The 12,511-nt window shown below is 42.2% G+C and overlaps 1 protein-coding gene and 1 pseudogene across 1 annotated transcript in view; one reads left to right on the top strand and one right to left on the bottom strand.

Moving 5' to 3' along the window:
* Positions 1 to 1,272: 1,272 nt before the first annotated feature.
* BST1 (bone marrow stromal cell antigen 1) overlaps positions 1,273 to 12,511 on the bottom strand; it is a 29,785-nt gene continuing 18,546 nt past the window's right edge. The window contains exons 8-9 of the mRNA XM_054486116.2: positions 11,180 to 11,239; positions 1,273 to 2,310 (exon numbers count right to left, since the gene is read on the bottom strand). Coding sequence (XP_054342091.1) covers positions 2,205 to 2,310; positions 11,180 to 11,239 — 166 coding nt within the window. The 3' untranslated portion in view covers positions 1,273 to 2,204. The remainder of the gene's footprint in view (positions 2,311 to 11,179; positions 11,240 to 12,511) is intronic.
* On the top strand, positions 2,318 to 3,066 carry LOC129035585 (large ribosomal subunit protein uL1-like; annotated as a pseudogene).

Below are 12,511 nucleotides of genomic sequence, written 5' to 3'. Positions count from 1 at the left end.
GATACTATAGTTCTGCCTTTTCGAGGATGTCATATAAATAGAATCATACAGTTGGTGGCCTTTTGATGCGGCAGCTCTCACATTTGGGTTTCATCCATATTGCTGCATATATGAAGGTAGTTACCTTTATTGCTGAGTAGTATTCCATGGTATAGATTTACCAGTTAGTTTATTCATTCACCACATGAAGGATATTTGAATTGGTAAACATGGCTTTTACTTGTTGAATGATACTTCATTCTACAAATATACTAAAACCCATGTAAATAGTTCTGATATGGTTTGGCTCTGTATCCCCACCTAAATTTCATATTGAATTGTGATCCCCAGTGTTGAAGGTGGGGTCTAGTGGGAGGTGATTGGATCACGTAGGTGGTTTCTGATGGTTTAGCACCATCCCCTAGTGCTGTCTCATGACAGAGTTCTCATGAGATCTGGTTGTTTGAAAGCATGTAGCACCTCCCTCTTCACTCCCTTCTTCCTTCTCTGGCCATGTAAGATATGCCTGCTTCCCTTTTGCCTTCCATGATGATCATAAGTTTCCTGAGGCCTCCCCAGCCATGCTTCCTGTAAGCCTGTGGAACTGAGAGGTGAAGCCAGCTGGACTTCCTAGGTGGAGTGGGGACTTGGAGAACTTTTCTGTCTAGCTAAAGGATTGTAAACGCACCAATCAGCACTCTGTGTCTAGCTAAAGGATTGTAAATGCACCAATCAGCACTCTGTAAAAACACACCAATCAGCGCTCTGTGTCCAGCTAAAGGATTGTAAATGCACCAATCAGCACTCTGTAAAAATGTGCCAATCAGCACTCTGTGTCTAGCTAAAGGATTGTAAATGCACCAATCAGCACTCTGTAAAATGGACCAATCAGCACTCTGTAAAATGGACCAATCAGCAGGACGTGGGCGGGGCCAAATAAGGGAATAAAAGCTGGCCACTGAGCCGGCAGCAGCAACCTGCTTGGGTCCCCTTCCACATTTTGGAAGCTTTGTTCTTTCGCTCTTCACAATAAATCTTGCTGCTGCTCACTCTTTTGGTCCACACTACCTTTAAAAGCTGTAACACTTGCCGCGAAGGTCTGCAGCTTCATTCTTGAAGTCAGCGAGAACACGAACCCACCAGAAGGAAGAAACTTCAGACACATCTGAAGGAACAAACCCTGGACACACCATCTTTAAGAGCTGTAACACTCACCGCAAAAGTCCACGGCTTCATTCTTGGAGTCAGCGAGACCAAGAACCCACTGGAAGGAACCAATTCCGGACACAGAACTGTGAGTCAATTAAACCTCTTTTTTATTTATTTTTGTAAATTACCCAGTCTTGGGTAGTTCTTTATAGCAATGCAAGAACAAACTAATACAAGTTCCAAACAGTTTCAGTAAATATGTAAATATTACTGGATATTTTGGGGTTTTCCCTCATTATAAGCAACTATTATGGCTGGATGTGGTGGCTCATGCCTGTAATCCTAGCACTTTGGGAGGCTGAGGCGGGTGGGTCAGCTGAGGTCAGGAATTCAAGACTAGCCTGGCCAACATGGTGAAATCCCGTCTCTACTAAAAATACAAAAATTAGCTGGGCATGGTGGCAGGCACCTGCAATCCCACCTACTTGGGAGGCTGAGGCAGGAGAATCGCTTGAATCCTGGAAGCAGAGGTTGCAGTGAGCTGAGATCTCACCACTTCACTCCAGCCTGGGCAAAAGAACGAAACTCTGTCTCTCAAAACAAAAAGGCACCATTAACTGAACATCTTTATACCAAATAAATGAAAACTTTGCAGACCATATATGCATACATTTATATAGTATACATATGTCTTAAGCAATCAACAAGCATGCAGTGTTCGTGCTGCTGGAGATATAGGAAAATATAGATGATGTGAAATACAGCTTTATTAGAATTCTATAAAAATGTTTGATAATATACAAGCAGTCTGACTCCCAATACTTTGTGTCATTATAAAAATAAGAAAATAACTTGCTTTAATTCTAATGCAGCATTTTTTAACCTGCTAAATAGAACTAATTTCTTGTTTCTGAAATTCTGAGCATATGCCTCATTGAAATACCATTTCAGGACATCATTTTCCCAGCAAAAAGCTTCTTAAGACAACAGAATCATTTGGTATACACAGAACACGAATGATGACTGCAAGAGGAGGCTGCAGGGCTGGAGGAGGGTTAGAGCAACACAGTTTCCAGTCACAGTTGAGTCCCGGAAGCCAGCACCGGAAGGAGGGGAATGATAAGACCCGCACTTTGTTCTGCATAAAGACATGGGGCTTTTCTTTGAGTAGTGGCTGCTGCCCTGCAAATTAACAAGGAAATAGAGAAAGTGTCAGTATTGGTGTATGGAATCTACACTCAGTATTAGTCTCTTTTCTGGTTAGCGCGGAGCGAGAAGCCATGAGCAGCAAAGTCTCCCGTGACACCCTGTAGGAGGCGGTGCGGGAAGTCCTGCACCGGAACCAGCGAAAGCACCCCAAGTTTCTGGAGACGGTGGAGTTGCAGATCAGCTTCAAGAACTATGACTCCCCAGAAGGACAAGCGTTTCTCGGGCACCCTCAGGCTTAAGTCCACTCCCCGCCCCAAGTTCTCTGTGTGTGTCCTGGGTAACCAGCAGCACTGTGACAAGGCCAAGGCTGTGGATATCCACCACATGGAAAACGAGGTACTGAAAAAACTCAACAAGAATAAGAAACTGGTCAAGAAGCTGGCCAAGATTATGATGCATTTTTGGCCTCAGAGTGTCTGATCAAGCAGATCCCACGAATCCTTGGCCCAGTCCTAAATAAGGCAGGAAATTGCCCCTCCTTGCTCACACACAAGGAAAACATGGTGGCCAAAGTGGATGAGATGAAGTCCACAATCAATTTCCACATGAAGAAGGTGTTATGTCTGGCTGTGGCTGTTGGCCGCGTGAAAAGGACAGACAATGAGCTTGTGTGTAGCATTCACCTGCCTGTCAACTTCTTGGTGACATTGCTCAAGAAAAACTGGCAGAATGTCCGGGCCTTATATATCGAGAGCACCATAGGCAAGCACCAGCGCCCATATTAAGGTGCATTTGAATAAATTCTACTGCTATCAGTAAAAAAAAAAAAAAAAAAAAAAAAAAGCAAATTGTGCACACCGTGTGGAGAAATTTACATAGTATATAGGAAGTTATAAAGTGGAAAGTAAAAGTCTCTTAGTCTCCCCATTTGCACTTTCCATAGAAAACCAACTGTGATAGTTTGAGTTCTCTTTCCAGGAAGGCAACGCGCACATGCATGCTAAACCTGCTCAATAGAACTAATTCCTATTTCTGCAATCCTGAGCACACATGTCATTGAAATACCATCTCAAGATATTGTTTCCTGAGCAAAAAGCTTCTCTAGACAACAGGACCTGGGGCTGCCCTGCAAATTATCCTTAGATGTCTTTAGATATCCTTTTATCTAAGCATAAATGGAATCTGCAACGTGCATTCTTCACCTAACATCATATTTTGAACATGCTTCCATATTGGTACACAGGGAGTTAATTCATTCTTCCTTGTGGATGAATTCTTATTGTATGGATGGAACACAGTGTTAGCCAGGTTCCCTACTGATGGCTATTACATGATCAGAGTTTAAGTGGTGAAGAAAAACCTGTCCTGACATGAAGACATCAACAGAGGGCCTGCCCAAAATATGGACCCTATTCATAGTAAACAGTATCTGGCCACTGGGTTTGTAAAAACAGAAATTACTGAATTCTTTTAAGCCAACTAAAAGATGAATTTTTAAAATTATGAAACCATCTAATGTTGGCTTGGAAATATATCCCATGGCTCTGGACTAGTGGCCCTGTCCTTAAAAGTTCCTGACTCCATTTGAATGCTGGTCCTCCCTTCTTTTTTGCTGAAGAAATCTCACCCACAGGTTTGTATTAGGGCTCCACCTACCGGACATTTTCTACAATTGCACCTGTGATGCTGTTAATGTCCCAGACTCGATTCACTCAAAATTTAAAATTACTTTTGCTTTCAAATAATTAACTAATTAACATAAGGTTACATTTTTCTTTACTTTTTTAAAAAATAAGATAACACATAATTAGATACACTAATAATGACAGCCTCCCTTCATCTTTTTCCAGTTCCTATTCCTTTGCCTAGAAGGAACCCACATTTAGGAGCTTGGAGTTTACTTTCTCAGACCTATTTCTATCACTTACATCCATTATCATGCACAAATAGAAACATGCTGTTTTGCTTTCTTCTGCTTTACATGTCTCGGTTCATGTTCTGTGCATTGGTTTGTCACTTTGTAGATTAAAAACTTTTCTTGTCAATGTGAGACTATACTTGAGGGAGTAACTGCACTATTTGCAGTTACTTTGATGTTTAAAATTGATTCTTGTTATTACGTTTATACACTCAAAAGCCTAATTTTCCCATGCCCTTTTATTTAATTTATATATCACACTGTTCTATTTAAAAACCTAGTGAACTCTGACAATAACTCTTAAGGATATGTCACACTTACTTAATTCCTGTGATGTTTTAAACTCAAGTTATTTCAGGTTAAATTATTCTTATTCTTATTCTTCTTCTTATTATTATTCTTTGAGACAGGGTCTCATTCTGTCACCCAGGCTGGAGTGCAGTGGCGTGACTACAGCTCACTGAAGCACTGACCCTCCTGGGTTTAGAGAATCCTCCTGCCTCAGACTCCTGAGTAGCTGGGACCATAGGTGCACACCAACATACCCGGCTAATTTTTTGTTTGTTTGCTTGTAGAGGCGGAGTCTCGCCATGTTGCCTAGGCTGGTCGTGAATGCCTGGGCTCAAGTGATCCTCCCACACTGACCTCCCAAAGTGCTGGGGTTACAGGCATGAGCCACTGGGCAAGGCTTCAGGTTATTTTCAACTTAAATATTAAAATATTACATCTTTTTAAAAAAATATTTTAAATGACTTTAAATTAGCAAAACTTTCTCAATTACTTGATTGTAGTAAACCTAATAAATGTATAAAATTTAATCTTAATTCTTTTACAAATTCCAATACTGGTTCAAAACTTAGTAAAATTCTCTTATAACTTCCTACTAAAAATCCCAAGCCTAAAATCAGTTACTTGGCTGAGCGTGGTGGTTCACACCTATAATCCCAGTACTTTGGGAGGCCAAGGCAGGAGGATTGCCTGAAGTCAGGAGTTTGAGACCAGCCTGGCCAACATGGTAAAACTTCATCTCCACTAAAAATACAAAAATCAGCCAGGCGTGGTGGCTCACACCTGTAGTCCCAGCTACTTGGCAGGCTGAGACAGGAAAATCACTTGAGCCCGGGAGGTGGAGGCTGCAGTGATGAGCGAAGATCAAGCCACTAAACTGTAGCCTAGGTGACAGAGTGAGACTCCATCAAAAAAAAAAAAAAAAAAAAAAAAAAGGAGGAGGAAGGAAGGAAGGGAGGGAGGGAAAACAAAATTTTCCAGTAGTGCTGGCTTGCTCCTCTAGTCTCAGCCACTTGAAAGGATGAGGCAGGAGGATCACTTGAACCCAAGAGGTTGAGGTTACAGTAAGCCATGATCACACCACTGCACTCCATGCCTGGGTGACAGAGCGAGAACCTGTCTCCAAAAAAAAAAAAAAGAAAAAAGAAAAAGAATTAGTTACTTAATAGTAACCCATATACTGGCATCACAGGTTTAATCCAACAGCTGTTCTTATATGTTACATTCTCTAAAATATTGCCAATAATTAAATACCAAAACATATAGATTGTCCCTAAATTTACCACAAAACTATTAATAAAATGGGTGGATTTACATCAACAGTTGTTTATTTTCATTTGAAACCTTTGCAGATTAAAAGGCCTTTACCCCACTATTCCTAAACAAGTAGAGATGAATAGTCCTGTCTCCGTGGCCTGGGGCATTTAGGACAGAGACTTCCAGCTAAGTAAGTTAAGAGATCTGATGTTTGCCCTTGGCCTTCAGTGCCACACTGAGTCCTCATTCCAGTACTATATGTCTGTTTTCTCATATCATCACCAATCCTGCAGATTAAAAGTCCACTGAATTTTTGGCCAATATTATAACCTATAAGCGCTAAGGTTGGTTTTTTCCTCTTGGATTATTCATGGGGTCTTCTGCTTGCTGTATGATTATCCTACCATTGTCTTTAAGTGCTACATTCTACTCCCTCCAGTAAGTGTACCCTTTGATGTAACTATTTACTTGTCAGTGGATATTTGGGTCCCGTTCCCAGTATTTCAGTATTATAAAGAATGCTCTGGCGAACATATTTGAGCATATAGGCTGTATGCGCATTTCAAATCACTTCTTTGGAATAGGGCACCAAAAGTACCCTAAAGTGTGACCTAGGTCAAAGACTGTGATGTTTTTCTAATTCTTGACACATATTGTCAAATTGTTTTCCTAAAGCACTTTATCAATTTACAGTGACATCAAGCATTGAATAACATCTCTAAAACATTTTTCTGCTATGTTTTAATGTATGTCAAAAAAGTTTAGGTGAAAATGACACCTTATTGAATTTGTATTTCATTATTATTAGAGTGATTAAATAATTTTGTATATTTGCTATTTGTGGTTTCTCTTTTGTAAATTATCTATGAATATTCACTGCTAGAATGTTTTAAAAATAGATTAGTAAAATTATTGCCAGGGTGATGAAAGTTGGAGAAAAACTTGGCACAGTGAAAGAGAGTTTTATCCTTGACATTCAAAGGAATTGGCCAGAATTGTCAAAAATGTCTACCAACAGTCACTGAAAGAATGCCCACACACAGGGAAGAACAGGTCAGGAACTGCAAACCCCTTACTTACCTGCTGTGGTGTGAGCACCAGAGACATTTTAAGGCAGTGTGGTACGGTAAGAAGAACGAGAACTTTACACACAGACAAACCTCAGTTTTGCTTCTGCCTCTGAGTAACACTAAGTGATTGCTTAATCTCTCTGAACCTCAGCATCATTGATGACAATCAAACTGTCTTCCTTCCAGGAATGTGGTTGGAGTAAAATGAGATGATCACGTCAGAGTGCAAGCTGGAAGCCTGACAGTGCAAACTGCTCAGAAATACTGAGGAAAACTTGGGAGGCTGAGGCAGGGGAATTGCTTGAACCTGGGAGGCGGAGGTTGCAGTGAGCCAAGATCACGCCACTGCACTCCAGCCTGGGCAACAGAGTGAGACTTCATCTCAAAAAAAAAAAAAAAAGAAAAAGAAAAGAAATACCGAGGAAAAGTGAGAAGAGCTGCCCTCGTTCTCCTTATACTTCATGCAGCAGAGGAGCTAACCCAAGGCACTGGTGCTAGGATGGCACCATTTGCCCATTTCAGGAATGGTGGTGTAGGGTGCAGTGGGTTTTAGAACAAGGAATTTTACATGGTCTGTTTCTGTATAGGTTGACAGTCTGATTAATGGGACAAAGAGTGAAACTATACAAACCTAAGTAATTCTAACACCACAGACACTTCCCTATCCAAGCCTTATGAGGTTCCAGGCTCCTTAGAAAGTCTATACCACTAAATCTTTGCAACAACTTTATTCCCCCCTTTTCCACATAAGTGAGCCACAGAAAGATTCTTTTTCTTGCCATCAAAATGCAGAACTTATGTATATGCAGCCTCTGGGCACTTCTCTGAAGCTGTTGTAGAGCATTTGTCATTCCTTCTGGCTGCCCAGCACCTTTGAACATTGTTCTTCTTAAATCTATGCCTTTCCAGGGTAGAATCCAATCATTCATTCATTCATTCTTTCATCTATTCATCCATTCATTCTTTCATTTCTAAGTGTCTACCAGGTTGCAAGCTCTGTTTTAGGTCCTTAGAATACCATCTTCAGTGAACAAAACAGGTCAAAGTCCCTGACCTCCTGGAGCTCATGTTCTAACAGGTGGGAGGCGCTAAAGAATGAACTTCGCAGCATGGGCAATATAGTGAGACTTCATTTCTACCAAAAAAAAAAAAAAAAACCAACTTTAAAAGTTAGCTGGGCATAGTGGTGAGTGCCTGTATCCCCAGCTATTTGGGAGGCTGAGGTGGGAAGATCACGTGAGCCCAGGAAGTCAAACCTGCAGTGAGCCGTGATTGTGCCACTGCACTGCACTACAGCCTGGGTGACAGAGAGAGACTTTGTCTCAAAAAAAAAAAAAAAAAAAGAATGAACTTCACAAGTAGGTCATTCAGAAGATAAACACTATAAACAAGAAAAAAAATGCAGTCACCTGAGGGTTGTGAAGAGCCACAGCTGTGAGATGGAGGCTATAATTTTAAATATTGAGATCAGGGATCAGGGTAACCTCACGGAGGCTTTGTAGATAAGAAAACTGACAATTTCAGATCATCTGACTAACTCAGTAAGAAAAGAGTGCTTACTGCTGCCAAAACGGTGTTTCCACAGGCTGATGAGCAGGAAAGCATATGATATCTTATGGGAAGTGGATCAAAACTAGCCTTGAAATAAAAATTCTAGATGAGAAGCAGTGGGTGACGTGTCTGGAAAGAGTATGATGAACCTGGAAGATGGGACTAGAAGTCTGAACTTGGTAGCAGGGAACTTTGAAGGTTTCGAGCAGCAGCGACATGAGAGTGGACTTCATTTTCAGGTGAGGAAAGGAAAGACCCAGGTTCACAGGCTATCCTTTATCCCTGTGAAAGGACTCAGAAACGATGCATGCCAAATTCACAGGGAAATGAATACCATTAAAGAATGAGAGGACTTAAATCTGTCACTGAACACTGGGATGTTGGCTCCTAGAATACATGCTGGAAATGATGGGTCTGTTGTCCTAATTTCCAGCCCAAATAGCAAGACATCTGCCAGAGTGAATTTTGACAGTTGTCAGACTCCTTCAGATCCTGGTTCTGCCTGCCACTAGCTGGGTGGTCTTGGGTGAGTCCTTCATTAACTTCTCTGAGCCAGAGTTTCTTTGCTTCTGAAGGGAGAATATGAACCTACCCACATTGGATCAAATAAAAGTCTGGCTTCTGTCTAAATGACAGTGGCTTAGAGAAGATAGATTTTTATTTCTCTTTCAGTAACTCTCCAGGGCTGGTAGAGTGATGCCATGGTACAGAGGCACCCAGCTTCCTTTTGCTGTGTTACTCTGCCACGCCCAGTTGAAGACGCTCAGCTCCACATCTTGTGGGCCCATATACCAGCCAGCATAAAAGGAGAAAGGGACTGTATGTCCCTTCCTTTCAAGTGCTAAACCCAGAAATTGCACATGTCACTTGGCCACAGTGGGTAGAGAGGCTAGGATCGTTATTCTTGATAGCCATGAACCCATCTAAAATTCAAGGGTTCTATTACTAAATGAAAAAGAGAAGAAGAACTACATGAGGATGAAAGCCAGCTCACCAGTGCATGTGCTCTCTCTCTGTCTCTCTCTCTCCCTCTCTCTCTCTTATTTTATTTTATTTTATTTTTTGAGATGGAGTTTCACACTTGTTGACCCAGCTGGAGTGCACTGGCGCAATCTTGGCTCACTGCAACCTCCGCCTACTGGGTTCAAGTGATTCTCGTGCCTCAGCCTTCCAAGTAGCTGGGATTACAGGCATGCACCACCACTCCTGGCTAATGTTTTGTATTTAGTAGAGATGGGGTTTCACCATGTTGGTCAGGCCAGTCTCGAACTCCTGACCTCAGGTGATCCACCCACCTCAGCCTCCCAAAGTGCTGGGATTACGGGCATGAGCCACCACACCCAGCCTGACTCTCTTTAATGTACTAGTTATTCAGATAAACATACTATTTTATGTAGTGCACACAGCAAATGCCTAGCATATAGTTGCTGTGCACTCTGATTAGTTCTCTTCCCTTGTAGATAGAAGAATGGATCCTACAGGCATAGATGGTGCACCCACTATGTGCAACTGTAGTGAAAAATACTAAGAGAAACACAAAGAGGAAGGCAGAGTGAGGCAGGCAGATGGTACAGAATGAACGATAACAGGGCTAGGAAGAGTAAAGCACTGTCATCAGATTGTGTACAAAGTCCTTGGGAGCAAAGAGAAGGGAGTTCCTCAATCAACATGGAGAATGAGGAAAGCCTCATATAGGAAAGGACACTTGAGTTGGATTGTCAGGATAAGTATGATGTTAGTAAACAGATTTCGGAAGAGAATTCGAGTGGAGGGATCAGAAATCTTCCTGCTAACACAAACTGAAATGACAATAATGCACTATGTTTTACCCTAAGATTGGCTAAAATGATATGGCTATAGGTACAGGCACAGATACAGATATGGATATAGAAAATACATAGTGTGGAGGAGTGGAGAACGGGCACTCCCAGCATATACTGGTGGTGGAAGTGTATGCTGGCACAGCCTTTTTGAAACATATCAAAATTTCTCAGAACATACCAAAATTTAAAATACACACACATTCTTTGACTCAGCAACTCAATTTCTGGGAATCTATCCTACACAAATACTTGCACAACAGCTTAAAGTATATAATCAAGGATTATATTTCAGCATTGTCTATAATAGCAAAACAACTACTATAACAACGTACAACCAAGCCAGCCCATGACTCAGAAAGGATTACATAAAAGGTGGTGTGGGCTGGGCGCGGTGGCTCACGCCTGTAATCCCAGCACTTTAGGAGGCCAAGGCAGGTGGATCACAAGGTCAGGAGATCGAGACCATATTGGCTAAGACGGTGAAACCCCGTCTCTACAAAAAATACAAAAAAATTAGCCGGGCGTGGTGGCAGGCGCCTGTAGTCCCAGCTACTCGGGAGGCTGAGGCAGGAGAATGGTGTGAACTCGGAAGGCGGAGCTTGCAGTGAGCCGAAATTGCGCCACTGCACTCCAGCCTGGGCGATACAGCAAGACTCTGCCCCCTCCACCCCCCCCAAAAAAAAGGTAGTGTGACCATCCTACAGATTGTTCTACAGCCACTAACAGACTAGGACAGAAGTATGAACAAACTTTAAAGGGTGGCCCCATTACACCAGCAAGTGAAGAAAGCTCACAGCAGGACGTTATGTGTAGCGTGATTGCTTTTTGTACAAAATCTAAGACAGATACATATAAATAAAAATAAGGCCAAACCAGAATCAAATGAGCACACTTACATCTGCCTCTGATAATATGTTCATGTTTGTGAACTGAAAACTTCTGAAAGGAGATGGTTATCTTCAGAAAGAACGATTTGGGTTAAGACATTTACTTACGAATTTAAGGCACAGTCAGGATGAGTGCTGTGGTCCACGCACTGTAAGAGCTTCACTGGTCTACAGAAAGAAAATAACATTTAAGGGATTATTTAAATAACTTTCATCCATCAAACATTTATGGCTTGCCTGAAAAGTCCTGGAGGTACAGTAGTCTCTGACCTCAAAGAACACACAAACTATTTCCACTAAAAATATTAGTGGCCCAGCATGGTGGCTTACACCTGTAATCCCAGCACTTTGGGAGGTTGAGGTAGGAGGACTGCTTGAGACCAGGAGTTTGAGACCAGCCTGGGCAACATAGTGAGACCCTGGCTCTACAAAAAAAAAAAAATCTAAAAATTATCTGGGTGCAGAGGCTCATGCCTATAGTCTCAGCTACCCAGGAGGCTGAGGCAGGAGGCCCAGGTGTTCAAGGCTGCAGTGAGCTATGATCGCACCACTGCACTCCAGCCTGGATAAGAGAGTGAGGCCCTGTGTCTAGAAAAAATAAAACAAATAAAAATATTAGCCAGCATTTATCAAGCGCTTACTATGTACCAAGACATTTGATTATATCTTTTGTAAGGATCATGTCATTTAATCCTCATAACCAAATGGAATAGATGTTTTATCTTCTCCAATTTACAACTGAGAAAGCTGACCACAGTAACCCGCCCAGGTTCTCACAGTAGCAAGTTGAAGGGCTGAACTTGAACTATGCAGGCTGACTCCAGGGCCCCAGCTTCTAACCATTTCTGTATGCACATACATGTACGACCTGATAAGTACTTTGGGCAGAAGGTCGGACTTGAACCACATGGGTGATGGCCAGTGCTCAGGCATCAGAGAGGAAAGCTAACTTGCTGTGCACAATAGAGCGAGAAGATGTGAAGTTCCAAGGCGCCAGGAGTGGAGAAGGGAAGCAGCAATGAAGACAGGAGCCAGGTCTTGGTGGCACATGGGGAGTTAGGCAGGAGGCAAGCCTAGACAGGATCTCTGTGGCAGGATCACTGCAGGGGACTATGGAAGAACAGGAATGTGATATTGTTCTCTCTATGGCATGCCATGTCTTCTGTCCTTGACTCAGCTACCTTTCAGTAATGTCTACTTCATGCACATATTTTTATTTTTTTTTATTATTATACTTTAAGTTCTAGGGTACATGTGCACAACGTGCAGGTTTGTTACATATGTATACACATGCCATGTTGGTGTGCCGCACCCGTCAACTCGTCATTTACATTAGGTATGTCTCCTAATGCTATCCCTCCCCCTCTCCCCCTACCCCATGACAGGCCCCGGTGTGTGATGTTCCCCACCCTGTGTCCAAGGGTTCTCATTGTTCAGTTC

The sequence above is a fragment of the Pongo pygmaeus genome, chromosome 3 (genome assembly GCF_028885625.2).
Source record: "Pongo pygmaeus isolate AG05252 chromosome 3, NHGRI_mPonPyg2-v2.0_pri, whole genome shotgun sequence".
NCBI classification, from domain to species: Eukaryota; Metazoa; Chordata; class Mammalia; order Primates; family Hominidae; genus Pongo; species Pongo pygmaeus.
The sequence above is the reverse complement of the archived record's forward strand: the minus strand, read 5'-3'. Positions and strand labels throughout refer to the sequence as shown.